The 23,038-nt window shown below is 46.2% G+C and overlaps 1 protein-coding gene across 1 annotated transcript in view; it reads left to right on the top strand.

Moving 5' to 3' along the window:
- Positions 1-23,038, top strand: part of LOC146785222 (autoimmune regulator-like) — a 119,981-nt gene that overhangs the window by 91,180 nt on the left and 5,763 nt on the right. Inside the window, exons 5-6 of the mRNA XM_085633009.1 lie at positions 8,858-8,971; positions 9,359-9,489. Of these exons, the coding sequence (XP_085489135.1) occupies positions 8,858-8,971; positions 9,359-9,489 (245 nt within the window). The remainder of the gene's footprint in view (positions 1-8,857; positions 8,972-9,358; positions 9,490-23,038) is intronic.

The following is a 23,038-nucleotide window of genomic DNA, read 5'->3' as shown; positions in this document are numbered from 1 at the left end:
TCGGGGACACCCGGCGGGTTTGTGCGCAGCACTGACCCCACGGTACGTCTGTCAGAGGATAGCCCAAATCCGGCTCACATGCTGCCTGCACATTCGTTTCACGGCACGGTAGCCATGCCACTGCCTCCTTGTACATCCGTGCCACCAAGTGACTCCCATTCCCACACCGGATAACCCCAGTCAGAATGGAAAAGTCAGGAGCCTCCAAGGCACTGGTAGCTATCCAGGCACCCACGCAGTGCCTTCTGCACTCTCAAGAGCACAATATGATCCATTGTGGTAGCAGTTCGGAAACGGGGACATTGAGTACGTGAAAAAAAAGAGGGGGGGACAGAGGGCAACCCTGTTGCGTACCCCGAGTGAGTGGAAATGCTTTGGTCAGTGTACCACATTCAAACAAATGTGCGTAGTGGGCAATGTATATAATAGCCGAACCACTGCCAGAAACCGCTCCGTCACCGCCAGCCTCCCAATAGTGGCATAAAGGAAAGGCCACTGAAGCGAATCGAACGCCTTCTCAGCGTCGAGCAGTACAGCCACTGCAGGAATGGTCAGAGAGATCCTATTCAATGTGGTGAATAGCGTGCGCATGTTTAGGGCCGTGGACTTGTGGAAAATGAAACCAGATTGCGTTGGTGAAATCAATTTCTCCATTATCAACGCAAGCCTTGTCGCCAACACTTTAGCTAAAATCTTATTATCAATATTCAGGAACGACAGGGGCCGATATGAACTACATTTCAACACATCCATACCTGGTTTGGGCAATAATATTATAACGGCATCCCTCAGGGTGAGTGGAAGTACCCCCTTTTCAATGGCTTCCTGAAACACATCAATGAGATGAGACACAAGGAGATCTCTATATTTTTTATAAAAACAGCCCGTAAAGCCATCCAAACCTGGGGCTTTAGAGCCGCCTAGCACATTAATGGCCTCCGTTACCTCATCCTCTGTAAAGGGCTCTGCCAAGAATTCCTTGTGTGCCTTGTCCAGCCAGACAAGGGAGACCTCATTGAGGTAATCCCTATAGTCCGCAGGGGTGTCAGTAGTCCTGGAGGTATATAGCGTTATGTAATATTTAAGTACCTCCCGCAATACCCCCACATTACCAGTGATCTACTCATCATCCTCCCCGTTGAGTTCAGCTATGTAGGTTGGCCTACGGGTATGTTGCATCAGTCTGGCCAGTGTTCTGCCAGGCCTTTCCCTCTCCCCATACCCCCTAGCACCGGCATATCTACCCAAAAAGTGGAATTCCGTCAACAATGCAGCGCGTTTGTGCATATCAGGGGGGCCAGAATTGGCTGCACTGCAATCTAACTCATGGAGCTGCATCTCTATCTCCTCAAGTGTGTGTCGCAGAGCCCTAAGCACCTCTGCGTTTTTGGAAACGCACACCCCTCTCGCATTAGCCTTGAATGCCTACCATAGGGTGGCCTTAGAGTCCACCGACCCGACATTAATCAAAAAATACTCTACTATTGACTTTCCCAGTTCAATTGCAAAGACAGCATCCCTCAAAGCCATGTCCGGAATTTGCCAGGGACGTTCCACACCCCCTGCCCTAGGGATCCGCAGCGTTACCAACACAGGATAGTGGTCCGATAGTGTGCGCGGCAGATGATAAACCACTGCAACCCACACCGCCACTCCAGCGGACAAGCACCAGTAGTTCATCCGTGTCCAGGTATCATGGGGTGCAGAATAATGAGTGTACCCCTCAGGGCGCGCACAGTGATACCTCCATGCATCCACCAGGCCAAACTGTTCTATAGTGTCCAACACAGCCCGCCGCGCCCTCGGCTTCGTGGCCGCTGCATGTGCTGTACTATCGAGTTACAGGTCAAGCAACTGGTTAAAATCCCCTCCCAGGTAGATGCTATCTGCCCCCATGCGAGCTATGTGATTGTGAATAGCGTCAAAAAACTAGGGGTAGTCTACATTCAGGGCATATATAATGACAAATAGTACAGAATGTTCAAGCATATAGCCCTTAACCAGCACATATGGACCCCCCACATCCCTATAGACCTCCTCCTCCCGAAAAGGCAACCGCTTATGAATTAACACTGCAATCCCTCTGGCCTAAGAACTATATCCTGCGAAATATTTATACTTACCCCAGCTCCCCGCCACTGATGTCTTAATGTTAGCGGCAAGGTGGGTCTCCTGCAGAAAGGCTATAACCACATGATAGCGTGGCATATAATGGATCACCTGTTTAGACTTACGTGTATTGTTTAAGCCCCTAACATTCCAGGACATTAGTACCACATTGGCCTCTGCAACAACCTTACTAGCCATGATCTATGTCCAGAACTTCTGATCTACAGACACCGTGGCCATTCATGCTACACTGTAAATGATAATTGCAGTAAAAACAAACTACAAACATGGACCTACAAACCCAGCTCCCCCCCTCCCACCACTCATCCCCCTCACCGAACTCAGAGGGAAAATCCCCATCCCTTATAGACATGATAAAAAAAGCAGACAAATAAAAACAAACAATACCATAATCCCACAAGAACTCAGATTTGTGCATCTGCACTTGGGGAGTGGCAACACCCCGTCATTACCCTCAGTGTTTGGCACATAGTGCCTGTATATTTGCATACTTATGCGCCCATGGCGGCACACTAGCGCTCCACCAGCATGAGTCTGTGAGGTGCAGCTCGAAGATTAGAATCGTGACAACATCGTACTGCAATGCTGGGAACAGGTGACGAGCGTCTAGCTAATGGTGAAAAGATCCGCACTTGCTCCGGAATCCAGAATGTCCTGTGACCGCTGCGGTGACGCCGAGCATTTCTTCTTCATGACATTAGAGCACTTCTAGCAAAACTCCTGAGCATCGTAGGGGCAGTCAAAACCTGACGTCATCCATCAACATCCACCTTCAGCCGTGCCGGATACAACATCCCGTATCGTAGACCCATCTTACTCAGGGCAGCTTTAACCTCCGCGTATTTCCTGTGTGCGTCTTGGACCCTGGCAGTGAAGTCTAGGTACAGAGATATACTCGAACCCTGCCAATAAAGCTGGCCCTTCTCGCGAGCCAAGCGTAGGGCAGTATCCCTATCCCTAAAGTTCAAAAGGATGGCTATGAACGGCCTTGGTGGGCACCCGGGATCCGGTTGCCGTCCCAGGATACAATGTGCACGTTCAATGACAAAGATGGTGGTGAATGGTTCACTACCAAAATATCCGTCAGGAGCTTTTCCACAAAGTGGTCCAGCCGCCCCGTTTTTGCAGATTCGGGCACCCCCATAATGCAGATGTTGTTCCTCCGCCCGAGCTTCCAGGTCCTTGTTCTTAATGGCGACTGACTTAAGGAGCGTCTCCTTCCACTCATATTTCTTAGCGGTCTGGGCCACGCCATCCTCCAAGTCGGATATCCTACTCTCCGTCACCATTAGCCAAGTTGTGCATAGAAGGGGGTGGGCTGAGCAGTGATCAGTGAGCAGTGAGCAAGACTATGGAGCAGTGATGAATCAAGCCTGGCCCCAAGGATACAGGCCGATCTGGAGGTCCAGCAGGAAGATAAGAAGCAAACCGTGGCGCTGTCAAAAGCTCGGTGGCCAGACCGGCCAGTAAGGACCACGAGCCCACAGCCAGCAGCGGACACCCAGGATCACGTCACCTGCACGATTCATCCCACAGTCAAAACAGCACTCTAGCGTGATTCCCCGGAGTCCACATGGGCCCAACCCCCTCCATACAGGCCGCAGTGTACACCGGGGCGAATGTGTATCGGAGAGAACAGGGGGGGGCACATGCAGTTACGGAGCAGGATTAGCCAGCATGCGGGTGGGGGAGGGCAGGAGAGGGTAACAGCTGCGAGGGGGAGAGCTCACGCAGGCAACGCAGCTCTCGGCTGGACGGCTGATCCCCAAGCCCGCCCGCAGCCCCTTTTGCCACGGGGCTTACGGGAAATGCCGGCGTCCCGCCGTAAATGTTACGAGCCTCTTACCCCCACCACAGCCGCTCACCATATTAAACCCAGCGCCCAGTCCAATCTCCCGGCCAGTCCGCAGTCCCGTACACCAGCTCAGGCCAGTGCACAAATCGAGGTCCCGGCTTCCCTTGTGATATCAGGCCCCGCTGCGCCCAGCAAAGCAGGCCGGCACCGATCTGTGCCGTGAGCAGTAAACAGGCTGTTTCCGCTGGCAGAAGCTGCACCATCACCTCGGACACCTCTCGCAGTGTCCTGGAGGGCAAATTCGCCATCTGCGCCACCACGGCAGGCTCAGGAGACTGAGTTGGTGGCGGAGCTCCAAGCCTACGCGGCCATCACGGTTGGCAGCTTGGCCACGCCAACACCACTTCCACTTCAAGAAGGGCTGCCCCCCCCACCCAGCACTCATGGACACAGCATGCCATGCTGCTTTAACTTTAAGAAGGGCTTCCCCCCCAGCACTCGCGGGACATCAGCTTTGGCAATGGCGCCCGCTTCTTCTTTCCAATGGGCTGCCACTTCTTATTAAAGGTGAGCTGAGGCTATCCTATAAGAAAGGAGATATGAGCCAGTAGTTACGCTGCACAAAATGAGTCGTACGTGGGCACCCTCACCTTCGATGACTATCACAGTTTTTTCATCATTAAGGATCAGGAGCACAAATCGAGGCAGTGCATGGTAGGGAGGAATCATAATTTTCAGCACTGACGGAAACTCGTTTCCCACACTTCTTGTAAATAGTATCTTTTGAATATAGTTATTTTCTTATTTGTTGCTTTGTACCCAGGTATCTATATATATAGCAGTGTTTTCCATAAACTGTTTTTTGGCGCTTCAAATGACACTCTAGTGCAGAGGTCTTCAATCTGTGGGGCGCGACCCCCAGGGGGGCCCTGGAGTCCTGGAAAGGGGGTCGTGCATTCCCCAGCTTCACTGTCCCTGCAATCCAAAATGTTTGCTTTTCTTTTGAAAAAAGATAGCCGTCCGGGGACGGCTAATTTGGATCGTTATCAGCTGCTTGCCTGAATGAAATGCAAATCAGTTAATCTGCAAGTGTAAAGGATGCTTCTGAGTAGTTCTGGCTTTAATTGATCAAATAACTCCAAGGTTTGTAATGACAAAAAAACAAATCTTTGAGTGGAAGTGCAAAGAGTTAACAATTGGGCTGGGAAGTGCTTGCTTTTAATTTAACTGCATTTACACAGCCCTTAGTACCCCTAAAGAGGTGTTGAAGGAACCGCTATGTAAAAAAAATGTATTGCATTACATACGCTCTAGTATTACTAAAATCTACATTTTGGAAGCACCATTTTATGGTGAAACTACACGTTTTGCAGCATTCAATCTTACACTGTGTGTAATGTAAGTATAAAATAATGACTTACATATATACAGTGCTTTCTGTCACAGGCTTGGACCTCATTGCACTAAAAATACACATCACTATTATCCACTGCACCAATCAAGATTTAATTATGTGGCTCGCTGGTTACACACAGACCTCTGCGGTGCATTAACTAATAGAAGTTTCATAATGTACTGCAGTGCATTTCCCACTGATAAACAACTTTTTTTAAATGTATTTTTCATTTACGCTGCCCATTATTTTATATGTAGATAGCTGAGGATAAGAATGCACTGTATTACATAAATATGGTGCATTCCTGCCCTTTCATATTGGCATAGGGCAGCGCCGCAAGAAGACCTGCGGCACTGCCCTACGCCAATTCCTCATAAATGAGGCACTTTGTTTTTAGCTACACCTTTGACTACACCCCCGCGCTCACTGACCTTTAGTTTGCTAAATACTGTTTAATATTATTTTCCCACTGTAAAAATTATTTGCTGTGGGAATTGGGGGCATTTATGGTTGTCGATGATGAGGAGTACCAGGTTCTAGAAATGTTTGTCAGAAGTGGGTTCTTTCGCCTAAAACGTTTGACAAGGGGGTCTCAGCATCAAAAAGTTTTAAGACCTCTGCTCTGGTGTGTGAATACATTGTATTTGTTGTAGGTATTATGTGGAAAGTGATATGGTTTCTTTATGCTCCAAAGTCGGCCCCCTCTGTGCGCTCGGCTCGTAATGGATAGCACCTAATACCGCATAAAATGTGCTGCTGGTACACAAAGCTATGGCAATCAAAGCTGTCGATTTTACAACATGGAAAGTGAAAAAACAAAATTTGTTATCGAGACACACAGGTGGTCAGAAACAAGTGCTTAACTCTGATCCATCCTGCCCAATTCCGGTTGTGATAATTGCAGAAGTCAGGAACTATCAGCTGCACTTCGAAGTGCCACTATACTCTCTCTTGTCCATATCGAGGCAAGGGAAATGCATGTCATTACTAACCAAGCCTAACCCTGTGACTTATACTAGCACTGTCGATTCCCCCCCCCCCCCCCCCCCAACGTACAGGGTTAAGTAAGTGATTGCATGCAGCCAATACTTAAAATAACTATTATCAGTGTTGTGATCTTTGTCAGTTAATTGCTCACTGGTTAGTTTACGTCTATGCTTTTAAAGATTGTATGACTAAACAACTACCACTTAAACAACGAATGCCTAAACCACGAAGGCTAAACCACTACCAAAGCCAAACCACTACATACTGTACAACGAATTACTAAACCACGAAAATGAATAATTTTTCATATTACCGGAATCTACCAGTCAAGGGGTCAATTGAAACAGCCTGTTGAAGATGGTCACTTTTAATTCTTGATTCAATGAAAGAATCAACAGTTCAGTGAAAAGAGAGATACCGACAGGAAACAATATTCAAGTATTGCTTTTCGTAAAGGTGAGCCATGCGTATATGGAATTGGTTATCACTATTTGATATCCAATGAAGCGTTGTCAATGACTAAGATTTAATTTTGCTCAAAGTGTTCCTCAACTATCCTTTTGGATAAGAACTGTTGGGTGTTCCACAAAATCCACCTCTCCTGCTATTTCAGAGGTGCTTTGAAATGGGGTCAGCCAGACTGAATCAGGGTTTACAGCGTATTCAATTTTCACAGTTGACACTAAGTCATATTCAGCCTCCTATTTTTTCAGATGGTATTTTCAACTCTCTTCTAATGGATGTCCCTAGATCTCTGCACAAACTCCTGTATTTGGCTGCAATGTATTTTTTCAACTCAACAACCAGAGATCAGTCGCATCGAGCACTGATCTTAATCACATTACTGAAAAACAAACTAACAGTGCCATCTACTAGCCTAACACGCTAAATTAAAACAAACTAATATTTCTACATCGTAATTAAAATCAGGAAATCTGCAAATTAATTTTTAAAATAATATTACACATTCCTAAATTATTAAATATATCCAAAAATCAACATCGCGTTCCAAATTATTTTACTATAATTGCACTTCCATTTAAGATTAATTATTAACATTTTGACACTTACCTCTGGTTTAGTAAGTCGTGGTTCAGGTGGTCGTTGTTCGTGTACAGTAGTGGTTAATGAGGTCGTAGTTCTGGTAAAGGTCGTGGTTAAGGATTCGTTGTTTAATACACTCGTTGTTAAGGATTCATTGTTCAGGCTGTTTCCCGCCTCGGATGTTGTGCTTCTGCGATTATACCTAGAGGGCAGGTAGTGACTGCTGCTTGTATCATGGGACAGTTAACGGATTTCCTCCGGGAATGAGTAGTTGTTGCCCTCGGTGTGCGATCTGTACTTTGGTTGCAGGTTGTCCCCGGCCTCATTTTTTAGGTCTTGCATAAGCAGCTATGGTGTCAGCATTAGAAAACATGGGGATCATTTAAGTAGTAGTTGTCTCTTTTAGGTGCATTTCACGATCTGTCCCTTGTTTTTCAATATCGCCATTTTTAAAGACCCTTGGATGTAACCCTTTACTAGCTGCAAATCTGTTATTAAATGTGTGCTTAACCTTGGAACAGTGCATCACGCTACTATAAACTGCATATATGTCCTGCATTTGATCCAGGGCAGATTGTTTTACTAAAGATAATCTAGAGTGCTAGAGATGCTTTTCATTGTTGGTCTGGTCCAGGATGTTTCCACCAAATACATAGACTAGCAACCTAGTGAGATTTGGATTTGCCCATTAAAAAAATTATGTCTGTAGGATCCCATTGGAACATGCGCCCTGAGCAATGGTTTCCCTATTTTTTTTATCTCACTCAAAGAAAGGATTTAGCCCCTTAAAGTAAGATTGTGACATCTGTGTGCACTGTTTCTTTGTCTTACCACAAACTTCAGTTGTTGCTTATGGATTTTTTTACTTTGGAGTGAATATGTGCAAAACAAAAACGGAAATCCTGCTTTTATAACAAAATACCATCTGATGACAATGGACACAATTTTACATTGCAAATTCATCTAAAGATGTAGTTGGTTCAAGCATCTGTTCCTTAATCAGACTGCATGACCATCTGTATAGTAATTATATAGCTATTCAATCCCTGGTGGCATAACACCCAGAGTAATATACTGCATCACTAAACACATATAAGGCCCCAAACGCCACTGCACTTAAAAAGAAAACACATAGGTAAAAGACATTGTCGTTAACAATGCCAAGAACTCTAACTCTCGCAAATGTGAGACCTATTGCATTGCAATTGCTTGTTTTTAATATATATTAAATTATTAAATTATTAAACAACTGTTGTTCAGCTCAACCAAAAACATTGCCACCATGTGGTGGACTGTCATAAGTGCAATGCTGGTGCCTAACAACGGAAACCACCCCCTCAAATTAAGCCCTGCTTGTAAGAAATGATATCATTACAATTACTCCCCTCCATTTTGCTTCATTCCTAAGCTTTTTCTCTGTCTACCACTCCTTCTCACCACGTGATACTCAAACACTTTCACTCACATTAGTGTGATACACCGTTGTCTCCTTCGCAATGCTGTAGGTACACAGACCGTATCCGCATCTGTCCAGAGGGCAGTCACTGTATCTTCAAGTGAAAATCCAGTAACTTGTGGGGCCGTGGAAGGGATTCTTATCAAACAGGTGTTTGAATCAGGTAAGTCTCCTGCTTACTTATCACACAGCTCTAAGGATATGACATAATTAACCAAACAAATATATGGAAGTTATGTGCTTGTATGTGTACATAAGTGTCTCTGTGTGTGCACATGCGTGCATATATATGCATGTGTGTAGAGAGAGAAAGAGATACATCAGGTAGGTCTGCCACAAATATCTATATTGTGCAGACAGGTGTAAGCCAATACATTTTAAAGACTGTTCTAAGGCAATCTATTACACCTGTGGATGTGATGAAAGCAGACCTTGAAATGACCTTGTACGACAGATGGATGTTAACAAATAATGCCCCCAGATGATAGATTAATATTGGGTGCTGCATTACTGCCAAACGAACATTACTGTTGTTTTCATTCTTTTTCAGGTGCATCGAAGAAATGCATTAAAGTCGGAGGAGAGTTATACACCCAAAGAAATACTGAAGAGGCTTCAGGAAAAAACAAGAGTCGCAATCTAAAGTCTATCTTCCGAACACACGAACCACACGTGACACAGGTCCATGATTCAGTGGAGGACACTCCTTCTCACTACAGTTCAACTGAAGCAGAGTAAAATAGATTAGGAAAGTGGCATGGAAACTGGTAAAGCAAACAGGACACAAGTAAACTTGGCAGTGGAATCCAGGAGGTGGGCCTGGTCCTTTGAGAGTGCGGTATAAGATATTCGATGGCCATTTGTGATTAGAAGTATGAGGTTAAACAGTCAGTCACATTAGATAATGACAATAGTAGGGGAAGGCATGACCCGAACAAGGAAGATTCGTGACATGGCAGTGGGCCTTTAACCTGCTGAGGGGCATGTGGAGTAATTCAGGTGCCTGGTAAATGATTTTCAGTCTAAGGTGTCATTTATAGTTTTGCAGAGCAGGAGCACCGTCATAAATTGGCAGTGCACGGCCATGTCAAATTTGTGGTTCCGCTTCCCCAGTCATAGGTGGGGGTACCCCTGGGTAAATGTTTTCACAATATTAGGAGAGCAACCTAATTTCCTTGTTCACATTGAACTTTTCAATTCGAATTGCATGTATCTGTAATCACTTTTTTGTTTTCAATTACTTTCCATATTTCGGTTTTCAACTAATTTTCATAAAGTTCATTTTAATAAGTATCCAATTCCATCACTCTTAAAACAGACCCAGCCAACGTGTTTCATCCCTTATAGGGATTTCATCAGGGCAATTTGATTTATCCTCCTTCTCAAAATTCTTCTTTTCCATTCATTCCCCATTTAAATGTCCGGGCTCCTTTCGAGCATACATTTGGCGTGTGTGTCCTAGTCCTTTCTGATCGATCTGGGTTTTGATTAGCAGGGCCTCAGCCCGATCCACCGGTGGAAACACTTGACTTGGTGGCCTGTCCACCACTGGGTCACCAGTATAAAATGGCGCCACGCCTTACCCTATTTAGCGATACCAAAGGGGATGATGGACGGAGAGTTTGAGCAAATCAAACGCTCACCCCCAGTCAACTGATCTGGGTTAAATCCATCATCATTCCTTAGCTCACTCCACCACCTCAGTTCAGACATGGCCATATGCAAATTAGTCTGAACCTGTGCCTCATGGGAACAGTCCAGCCCGAACTGCCAAGCCATGTCTTCCCTGGACCGGAAACAAGCATCCTGGGACCGGCTTCGGGTTCATAACCCTCATCAGCCAGGCTATCTTGAATCCAGTGGCAAAGTGAGCAAGGGACCCACGTCTGGGCATACCCTGCCAACTTAGGGCGAACAAAGCGATACCAAAGGGGATGATGGACAGAGCGTTTGAGCAAATCAAACACTCACCCCCAGTCAACTGATCTGGGTTAAATCCATCATCATTCTTTAGCTCACTCCACCACCCCAGTTCAGACATGGCCATATGCAAATCAGTCTGACCCTGTGCCTCATGGGAACAGTCCAGCCCGAACTGCCAAGCCATGTCTTCCCTGGACCGGAAACAAGCATCCTGGGACCGGTTTCGAGTTCATAACCCTCATCAGCCAGGCTATCTTGAATCCAGTGGCAAAGTGAGCAAGAGACCCACGTCTGGGCATACCCTGCCAACTTAGGGCGAACAAAGCGATACCTAAGGGGATGATGGACGGAGTGTTTGAGCAAATCAAACACTCACCCCCAGTCAACTGATCTGGGTTAAATCTATCATCATTCTTTAGCTCACTTCACCACCCCAGTTCAGACATGGCCATATGCAAATCAGTCTGACCCTGTGCCTCATGAGAACAGTCCAGCCAAGCCATGTCTTCCCTGGACCGGAAACAAGCATCCTGGGACCGGTTTCAGGTTCATAACCCTCATCAGCCAGGCTATCTTGAATCCAGTGGCAAAGTGAGCAAGGGACCCACGTCTGGGCATACACTGCCAAACATAGGGCGAACAAAGCGATACCAAAGGGGATGATGGACGGAGAGTTTCAGCAAATCAAACACTCACCCCCAGTCAACTGATCTGGGTTAAATCCATCATCATTCTTTAGCTCACTCCACCACCTCAGTTCAGACATGGCCATATGCAAATCAGTCTGACCCTGTGCCTCATGGGACCAGTCCAGCCCGAACTGCCAAGCCATGTCTTCCCTGGACTGGAAACAAGCATCCTAGGACCGGTTTCGGGGTTTCACCCCTCTTCAGCCAGGATAGCTTAATTCCAGTGGCATAGAGAGCACAGGACCCACGTCTGGGCATACCCTTCCCACTCGGCGTGACAGATGCAAAAACAACAGTTGATGGACAGAATGCAGAACAATGCCATACATTCGCCCCAGTACAGAGATCTGGGCCTAAATCCAACGTTTTTTTGCTCACGAGATCATTCCAGTTTGAACCCAGCCATATGCAAATCAGTCTTGACCCTGTGCCTCATGGGAACAGTCCAGCCTGAACTGCCAAGCCATGTCTTCCCTGGACTGGAAACAAGCATCCTGGGACCGGTTTCGGGTTCATAACCCTCATCAACCAGGCTATCTTGAATCCAGTGGCAAAGTGAGCAAGTGACCGACATCTGGGCATACCCTGCCAACTTAGGGCGAACAAAGCGATACCAAAGGGGATGATGGACGGAGCGTTTGAGCAAATCAAACACTCACCAACAACAATGGATTTAGGCCCAGATCTCTGTACTGGGGTGAATGTATGGCATTGTTCTGCATTCTGTCCATCAACTGTTGTTTTTGCATTTGTCACCCCGAGTGGGAAGGGTATGCCCAGACATGGGTCCCGTGCTCTCCATGCCACTGGAATTAAGCTATCCTGGCTGAAGAGGGGTGAAACCCCGAAACCGGTCCTAGGATGCTTGTTTCCAGTCCAGGGAGGACCTGGCTTGGCAGTTCGGGCTGGACTGTTCCCATGAGGCACAGGGTCAAGACTGATTTGCATATGGCTGGGTTCAAACTGGAATGGCCTGGTGAGAAAAAAACGATGGATTTAAGCCCAGATCTCTGTACTGGGGTGAATGTATGGCATTGTTCTGCATTCTGTCCATCAACTGTTGTTTTTGCATCTGTCACGCCGAGTGGGAAGGGTATGCCCAGACGTGGGTCCTGTGCTCTCCATGCCACTGGAATTAAGCTATCCTGGCTGAAGAGGGGTGAAACCCCGAAACCGGTCCTAGGATGCTTGTTTCCAGTCCAGGGAGGACCTGGCTTGGCAGTTCGGGCTGGACTGTTCCCATGAGGCACAGGGATAAGACTGATTTGCATATGGCTGGGTTAAAACTGGAACGGTATGGTGAGCAAAAAAACTATGGATTTAGGCCCAGATCTCTGTACTGGGGTGAATGTATTGCATTGTTCTGCATTCTGTCCATCAACTGTTGTTTTTGCATTTGTCACCCCGAGTGGGAAGGGTATGCCCAGACGTGGGTCCCGTGCTATCCATGTCACTGGAATTAAGCTATCCTGGCTGAAGAGGGGTGAAACCCCGAAACCGGTCCTAGGATGCTTGTTTCCAGTCCAGGGAGGACCTGGCTTCTCAGTTCGGGCTGGACTGTTCCCATGAGGCACAGGGTCAAGACTGATTTGCATATGGCTGGGTTCAAACTGGAACTGCATGGTGAGCAAAAAAACGATGGATTTAGGCCCAGATCTCTGTACTGGGGTGAATGTATGGCATTGTTCTGCATTCTGTCTATCAACTGTTGTTTTTGCATTTACCCTATTTAGGGCACCAAAAGTCACTAGACTACTTTTTCCTGGACTACCGTGCCATGTATGGCGGTCTGGCTCTCTAGATGGAGGGGAAAAAACTCCCTGTAGTTAGGGCCATTGACATTTTTTGTTTTTAAACATTGGAAGTTTATTCTCAGGGAAAAAAAAGTTTGCAAAGCGGGTTTAACAAATACGCCATCCGCTGGGTAAACCCTTTAGCCTTCTGAGCTACTGCAGCAGATGTTGTGAAGGCTTTATAGATCCTCGCCATACAGGCGCGCATCTATAAATAGGGCAAGCAGTCTTTCACCAATTGAGCAGAGGCCATGGCCTACACTGACCTGGGATTAAATGTCCCCATGAGACAGGAACTTGAGCTTACTTATTTTGGGAACTTGAGAAGGTCACAGAATAATCCCAACAAAATGCTACAGAAGATTGGGAGTATGAAGAGCAGTCCATTTACTCTTTCTAATAAACAGAAAGATTGTCAGGGAATCAGTAAAGAGACTAAGCGTAAGCATGGGAAGTATGGGACTCAGAGTGATATACATGCAAACCCATTAAATGGAAATTAGAGATCGGAAACGAGACAGAAGACACCATGGCTTGGCCCAAGGAAATAGGAGATTGACAAGTTACTCACTCAACTTAGATTGTAAGATCGATGTTACTGCTACAGCAGGAGAATCACTAAAACTTGCATCCAACCTCCAAGAACAGTGGGGAAATCAGTCAAAGAGTTTCAGGCCTAGCAAAAATCTCTACAGCATTAAATTATGTCTGAAATGTTACATATTCTGCACCATACTTATGCTACAATTAATCATGGTAGCACAAAACACTGAAATATTGTGCTTTATCATGATTGTAGCTGCATTTTATGTTGCAGATGATGATATGTTTTGAGCGAATGGCAATCTTCCAATAGAAAGCAATACTGTGCATATGAGACTTAAGTAGCTACATAACTTAAGTATTATTTATCAAGGCCGGGCTCTGATATGCCTTTTGAGCTTGGACTTTACTGAAGGAATGGATTTTGTCTCATCCTCAAAAACTGCTCTGATTTCCAGAGCGTCTGTCAATTTTCACAGTCTGAAGTAGACCATTTGTAACTAGGGGAGTTGGTGCGATCTAGTTCCTTGAGAATCCAATTTTGAAAATGTCTCTGTCACAGAATGGGAAAAAAACAAAGCTTCAGGACAGCGCATAGTAGATTATTCTAGCCTTGGTTAATTCTAGGCGAATGGCTGCAATTTGGGTTCCTTTGTTTAAGCCTAGCATTCCATGCTAAATTAAGGCCTCTACTTTATCAATCGTTTTCATGGAAGTTGGGAAGTACACATGGGATCCATTATTCACTACACTGTAATTTTCACTGAAAAAGCCTTGTCAAGTGGTGATACAGATCCTAAACCGAACTGTTCATTGAATTGTAATAGCCCATTTGACGGATTTTTTTATGACTGCAATTTTATGCTTCAATTATGAGATCAAAGTCAATTTCTGGTTGATTATTAACCCCATTCATCTTTCCTCAAATACGTTTACCAGCGTGCGTTTATTAGTGTGCCATGTGCTCCAAGCAAGAGTGCATGACATTTGTCAGTATTAATTAGAAAGAAGATGATTGTTATTTCCCTACTTGGCTAACATGGTGATCATTTTTCGGAGAACTACTGCCTTGTGACCGTTCATAAAACATCATCAGTGAAGAACAGCACTTGGAGTCTTACATGTCTGAGACATGGATGATTGGTCATGATTGATTCCATATATTCAAAAACGTCTCAGATCAAAGTGTTAAACCGTCTAAAGTTCTCCTTAGTTGGGGACCTCCTTAGCAATGTATTGGAGTTGATGTGAAGTTGGGATACAAAAAATGCTAAAATGGACGGGGCTTTCCTACTAAATAGTTTTGACCTTAGCCAGGCTCCTGGGAGACATTCTAATGCCCTAGAAAAGTCAGTGAATGCACAGGTCACCCCTCAATCAGCTTGTCACTGTCCCCCATTCATGGTGAGTCTGATCTCCTCCTGGTCACCTACTTTATTCGCCATGTATACGCAGCCACTCATCTTCTCTCCCACCGCTACCAATTGTTTCAGGGTTCCTTAAAAGCACTGTATCTTTTGATTTTAATTGGAATCGCTGAACATCAACCAGTTGTTTTACACTGGTTTCTATTAACAGAAAGATATTTTTTATTAATAGTTCAGTTACATTTTCAACGCATTATTTTTCAATATGCCAATAGATAGTCACATTACATTACAGAATTAATGATGTTTGAGCTGTAATACCAAACCATCCGAGAGTATGTATACAAAAGAGAAATAAATACCATGTTTTAATAGGACACCCTGCAGTTCTTATCAAATTCTGTACATCAACTTAAAAATGATGGTTAAATAATCCTTTGGGCAAGCTTCAAAGACATATGACATTATATACGACTGTAACAAGATAGCAAAATCGTATGCAAACCACACTGCACCAAATCTTTTTTTTTCTTTCACAACAGATGTTATTGTTGACGGGCAAAATGAGCCCAGGAAGGTCTAGGGCAATACATCATATACATAATATGGCATTAGTAAAGATGTCAACTTTTTACAATAGATTTTATCGAGAAAATGAGGCTACATAGGACTGAATCAAATGAAAGTAAACATTATAAACAATGAACAGCAGTGTCACAATGTCTAAGTAAACAATATTAGATATTGACTCTGATCGCGATAAATTAGTGTAAGTACAATTGGTCACAGTGTGCATACCCAACTTTGGTTCTTCATGGCAAATCATCAGTTCATAGTGCTGTGGGGATAGGTTCAAGATATAAACCTCGATAATCGTCCCACCGCTTCCATATTTTCGGGTGTTTCTGGGTACATCCCCGTGCCTTAAAAATTGGAATTTCCTGCCCCATGGAGAAATCAAGGCCTCGCTTCCATGCCCCAATCGAGGGCAGGAAAGTCGCCGTCCAAGCATGGCAATGTTGCACTTAGCCAAGGTAAGCCCCAGAAATAGCAAACGCCTTTTGTATCTAATACCTCTGATCCCATCGATAATATGAAGCATAGCAACGCAGAGACCGTGGAACATCCCACCCCAAGACCTCGGAGGCAGGCCAGCACCCCACGCCAAAACCGCGATAGGGCAGTACAGTCCCATGTCGTGTGGAGGAAGGGGGAAACAACCTTTACAACGCAGTCATTACAACACACTACCTTTACAACGCAGTTATTACATCGCAACATCCTTTACATCGCATGCCATTACAACGCATGTCACTACAACGTATGCCATTCCAACGCATACCATTACAACGCATCGTTTTTACCCCTACACTATCCAACACTTACCCTACTGTTGCACTCACTGGAGTGGGAATAGTAATTTTAACCTCTACACTATCCAACACTTACCCTACTGTTGCACTCACTGGAGTGGGAATAGTAATTTTAGGCCCTACACTATCCACCCCTTACTCTACTGTTGCACTCACTGGATTGGGAATAGTAATTTTTACCCCAACACTATCCAACACTTACCCTACTGTTACCCCCAAATATTATGCGATGTAATGGTATGCGTTGTAATGGCATGTGTTGTAAAAACATGCGTTGTAATGGATGTTATGATGTAAAAACTGCGTTGTAAAGGCATGCTTTGTAAATGTTTTGCGTTGTAATGTCAGACATTTGAAGGAAGGTGCCATCAGCCAATCCACAGCGCAGGCACAAGGGAGACACAATCATCCCAACGCCCCACTGCCTGTAGCAAGTAAAGTAAACCCTGTGGAGGTATTTGAATTGTATAAGTCGAAGGCATGCCGCAATGGCCGCACCGCGCGGGGATTTAAAAGCCTCCACCCAGTTGTCTTCGTCAAGTGGACCCAGGTCTTCATGCCAGGCCTCCCTGGTCCTGTAAAGTGTGTTGTGACTATTAGTGACCAAGGTGCGGTATAGTGCTGTGATTTTGTGTGCGCCCATCTCACCCAAAAACACCTAGGCCTCAATGGGGTTAAAGACGGGGATGATGTCCTGCTGCGCAAGGTAAGGGGAGAATGCGTGGCGAAATTGAAGATATTTATAAAATTGGGATCGGGGCATTTGAAAGTCAGATTGTAGTTGTTGAAAGGACTTAAGGGTCCGACCTTGAAGAACATCACCAACCGCTGAGATTCCAATAGCGTCCCAGCCCGCAAACCCTGGGAGTTCAGGTGTATCAAAGAAGGAGGTCTGTGATTTGTATGAGACACATAGACGGGCCGGGAATAGTAAGGAATATTGAATTTTCAGGCCACGCAGACGGGCCTTTGTCTTGGTGAATGACTGTTTGCGCTGCTGGACCAGTTTAGTATAGTTGGGGAAAATCATGATGGGCTGAGAGGCATAAGTAAGAACTCCCTTGAGCCAAGCTTGTTGGACAATCATATCACGGTCTCTGTAGTTGAGGAAGCGGGTGATTAGTGGACGGGGATGCGCCCCTGGGAGTGGCTTCTGCTTCAGGACTCGATACGCCCGTTCGATGATAAAGCAGGAGGACAGGGAGTCAGCAGAGAGCCATTCCATAAGCCATTTAGTTAAAAAGGCAACGGCATTGCTGCTCTCCTAGCCCTCCGGAAAACCCACAAAACTGAGGTTATTCCTCCAAGCTCGACCATCTGCGCCTTCCACTCTAGGCACTAGGCCGCGCATCAGTGACTCCAAGTTGGATACCTTTTATTGAAGGGTGCCAAATGACATCCGATCCCACAGTGCAAATTTTGGCTTCCAATGCATTCCTAGATTGCGTGATAGCCGCCAAGAGAGCGGCATTGTCAGGGATAGCGGTCGCGGCAGTCTCCGGGCCAGGCAACTCGGTGTTGGCCCTAGTGTATTTGTCCATGGTGGATTGTTTGGACGTAGCTCCAGTAGGCTTATCTTTAGCCCTTATGATCAATGCCGGGGAGGGGCGGTCCAAGATGGAGGTCCAGAGTAGGTGGTAGGTTAGTAGGTCGCAGGAACACAGGCCCAATCGCAGGGATACACCACTGGTCGGCTGGGAGCAGCCACCGGGGGAGGGCCCGCCACCCACAAGTCGCCCCAGGACCTAGCCCAGACACCTTCGTAGGTGGTGACCCCCCACCCCACTAATGGCCATTTCCAGCCCCCACTGCACCAGCAGCGGCCAGGCCGGTGCCACCACTGGCAGGGCAGCTGACAGAAACCGCCAGTAGCCTTGATAGGAGCTGGCCAGTGACGTCGTCCGGTCAAGGGAAAGGCCACACACCATGTAGAGTAAGCATCCCCCAGGCCGGCGCGAAGATCTGAGAAGTGTGTCAGCCCCTTGCTGAGGGGCGATAGAAATAGGAGGTTAGCAGGGGCCCAGATCACTCACCGGGTTGTCGCTGGAGAGAAACAGGCCCTAGGTCGCAATCGGGCTCCACACCGGGGCCACCACTGGAGCCTGCCCTGCGGGGGGCGTGGCCGAAATGGTCACTGAAGACCGTGAGAAGCCGCTTACTGCAGGCGGATAGTCCGTGATCTACACTGGGGCCCCCAGGTGATCAGGTGCTCAGTGTCGAGGCGGGTGGTCAGGGAGGTGGCAGGCCTCACCCACCAAGCTTCACCACAGACAGGAGGAAAAGGAGCGGGTGGCCGCATGTCTGGACCTCACCGCGACTCTAATCGCCACACGAAAGGCCACCCAGGCCAAATCTGGGAGCCCGGAGGTGTATCCCCTAGACGGGGGAGGGTCAATGGTGTTGCGGTCCAAACCGACCGCCGATGTAGTTGGCGTCTTCCGCAGGGACCCCCGGGGCAGCAACAGAGCAGGAGGCCCGACTGGCGGCCCACAAGATGACAAAGTAGTCAGTTTCCAGTCGTAGGCAGCCAAATCACCTGGCAGATGGGTCCCAGCAAAGCCCCAGGGCAAAAGGTGGTCTTGTCTGTGGCTAGGGTGATATCCAGATGAGCCCCCACAGGCAAGCGAGGCTCGCGTCTGCCCACAGCCCACGGCAGCAGGCCCGTCACGCCGGAGGCAAGGCATGCCCAGGCCGCGTCCCAGGCCCAGACTCGCCAGCAGATATGGCAGCTCTACGGTGGGATTAAGCACCCGGTGCAGGCATTACAGGTGCCCCACCCCCCACCGTGTCTTCTGGACGGTCAGTTGAGACAGCTGCCATAAGAAGGCTGGATTCATGCAGGATTATTGGCAAGCTACGCGAGCGATGTTACAGCTCGTCTGCCATGTCGGACCGCTTGGCCACCTGCACCACATCTTCAACAGAGCCGGCACCTCCATCGCCCCGAACGCTTATGCACCATTAACTATTCCATCAACTCCACCACCTTCCCTGAAGTCTGAAAATATGCAGAGATCAACCCCCTGCTGAAGAAACCCTCTGCCGACCCGACAGAACTTAAGAACTTCAGACCCATCTTTCTGCTCCCCTTCCCAGCCAAGGTCATTGAAAACGCCATCAATGCCCAACTTTCCGAGTTCATCGAAGCAAACTGCATCCTGGATCTCTCCTAATCTGGCTTCTGAAGCAACCACAGTACCGAGACCGCATTCCTCGTTGCCACAGGCAATATCTGCACCCTCCTCCACTGAGGAGAAACTGCAGCCCTCATCCTCCTAGACCTCGTAGCTGCCTTCAATACTGTCTCCCACCGCACCCTATGCACAAGACTCCACGATGCCAACATCCATGACAAAGCCCTGGAATGGATCCGCTCCTTCCTCACCAGAAAAACACAGTCAGACTACCACAGTTTCACTCTGAACACACAGAGATCTGCTGCAGAGTGCCTCAGGGCTCCCCCCTGACCCCCACTCTCTTCAACATCTACATGGCCCACTCGCAGCCATCGTCAAGAACCACGGACTCAACTTCGTCTCCTACGCCGACTATACCCAGCTGATTCTCTCCCTCACCAGCGAACCCACAGTCACCAAGAACACGTTCCACAACAGGAACTTCATCTGGATGAATGACAGCTGCCTCAAGCTCAACTCAGAGAAGATCGAAGTACTCATACTGGGTTCCACCACCTCCACCTCCACCTCCACCTGTAATGACTCCTAGTGACCCGCAGCACTTGGAACACCCACACCGACAGACTATGCACGAAACCTCAGCATCATCCTGGACTCGTCGCTCACCATCAACAACCAGATCAACGGGACCTGCGTACCTCAACCACTGCCTTGCATTCCACGCACCCACCAGAGACCTCTACTCCGCCCACCTGGCCCTGGCCACAATCCCACACATCCGCAAGACCACGGCCTGAGAAATATACTTCTCCAACTGCGCAGCAAAGACCTGGAACACCCTGCCACTCCACCTTAGGCAATCACCGTAACTGCTTCAATTCAGGAAAGACCTAAAAACCTGGCTCTTTGACTGAACCACAGTGACTTTGACAGATCAGCAGTCCCAACCCCCCCCCTCCCTCCCTCCCAGCACCTTGAGACCCTTACACGTGAGTAGTCGCGCTTTACAAGACACCTGGTTGATTGATTGATTGATTGATTGATTGATTGATTGAAAATACCTACAGATAAGTAAAACTTAAAATGAACAGGACAAACGATAATGCTGATCAAGCACATATAGTGCAATATAAAAGTGAATCCGCTCCCCAAACAAGGCAGTTCTGCTTGGATAACCAACCACCTTTTATTGTGCCATTCAGGACCCGCAGACTTCCAATGAATCACAATAAATGATCTTGGGATCAGAGTATCATTAAACATCAAATATGCTTGATCTAGGCTTCTAAGCAAGGATAAGGGACAATATAATCCTTAATTCCCAAAACTGTGCTGAAATCGTTAAAAACACCAATCCAAAATCTACATAACTGTGGCCAAAATAGAAAAACATATTTTCCTAATGACTTATTTAGTTTTACTACAAGGAATGCATTCTTTCCTCAGGATGGTGGCCAATAAAGGTGATATATAAATATTGAATTAGGCTCAAGCTGGCTACAGCCAATAATATATGCAAGGTAAAACTTACCACTCCTCTTCAGTAACATCACTAAGATTGTTTTTGTCTCGACTGCCATCAAAGAGCTTACATAGGAGCAGATATACAATTTAGAACTATACAACAGTGTCTGTGAACCAGTAATAATACAAAGACACTATTTAATATCTTTTTTACTACTTGGATATTCAAGGTTGCTCAAAGTCTAGGAAGGTGCAGATATTTAAAGAAGGACTCCACTTGAAAAATTCCAAGCACAGCCCGTATTTTTTTTAAAGCTTCCAAATTGTAGATATGTTAATAACAGATGAAAGCAAGAAATATCAGCTCTTATCCAGGAACTAGTTACCGTGTTTTCGAAAATATTTTGTTACATAAAAAATTGGGTTTCAACAGTGGAGCGCACCAAGGGTTATCAGGCATTTTTCCATTGCTCCAAAAAGCTGTTTATATTCTGCAGAAATCAGCTAACACACTAAACTATATATTTGTTAAAAATAATTACGGTGCTGAAATTTAAATAAAAGTCCCTGTGTTCCTAATCATCAACCATATTGTTCAAGCACATAATGCTGTATGTGTTTGTAACGTATAGCTCTATAAGTTGTTGAAGACAAGACACCTCAGACCCACAAATATATTATTCAAAATTATTGGTTGCTAATGCCCCTCCTCCAGAGAGTGATACACATTTTTTCATACTTAATATGGGGGCATATCTCATCCATATTAATTCAAAGTTAAAGGTTTGAGTAATTGAAAACAATGTTTTGACAAATTCAGTATTACCTCTCTAAACAACAGTGTGCATAATCAAGGGCGTAGCCAAAAACTTAAAATACCCCCACATCGAACAAAAGCTCTAATGGTACCAAGCAAACAAAGAAAGTGATCACAGCCCTCCCCAGAAGAGCTCACTTTTCTCTTCATCCAAGCATCTATCTATTCATTGTTTCATCCTTCCGTCCATTTTCTGATGTCCACCATTTAACCTTTACATTCTGTCATCCTTTCTTTCTTTCATCCATCATTCAGTCTTTCACCATTACGTCCGTTTGCCCATCCATCTCCAAACGTATTCATCAAACCCATCCATCCATCCACCCATCATTTCACTTATCCATCTCTCCAACTACCCTTTCACTCATCCATGTTTCCATTCATCCTTTCAGTCATTCATCCATCCATCCTTTCACTTATCCATTCATCCAGCCTTTCACTCCATCATCTATCCATCCATCCATCTTCCCTTTCACCCACTATGTATCCACCCTTTCACTCGGCTACCCATCCTTTCACTAATCCATCCACCCTTCCACCCATCCACCCACTCCTCCATCCATCCATTTACCCTATCACTCATCCATCCACACTTTCATTCATCTATCCATTCACACTCCCTTTCACTCATCAATCCATTTTCCCTTTCATCCGTCCATTCCCCCTTTCACTCATCCATCCATTCTTTCACTCCTCTAACCGTTCTCTCATCAATCGATCCATCCATCCATCCTTTCACTCATCTATCCATCCTTTCGCTCATCCATTAATCCATCTATCAACCCTTTCATTCTATCCATCCATCCATCCTTTCATCTATCCATCGACACTCCCTTTCACTCGCCCATTCATTCTTTCACTCATCCATTCTTTCATCTATTCTTTCACTCATTCATCCATCTGCCCAGCCACCCTTTTACTCACCCATCCATTCACCCTTGCATTCACATACCCATCCATTCATACTTACACTCAATTTACCACCCATTCACCCACCCTTTCACGTTATTTATGAGCCTTTAGGAGTTGCAGACAGAAGAGGGGCATGAAATACTTCACTCCCTCTGTAGCTTCAAAAGAGGGGGGTTCATGATGCCCCTGTCCATAATGATCATCAACATTAT

The sequence above is a fragment of the Triturus cristatus genome, chromosome 11 (genome assembly GCF_964204655.1).
Source record: "Triturus cristatus chromosome 11, aTriCri1.1, whole genome shotgun sequence".
Classification (NCBI taxonomy): Eukaryota; Metazoa; Chordata; class Amphibia; order Caudata; family Salamandridae; genus Triturus; species Triturus cristatus.
The sequence above is the reverse complement of the archived record's forward strand: the minus strand, read 5'-3'. Positions and strand labels throughout refer to the sequence as shown.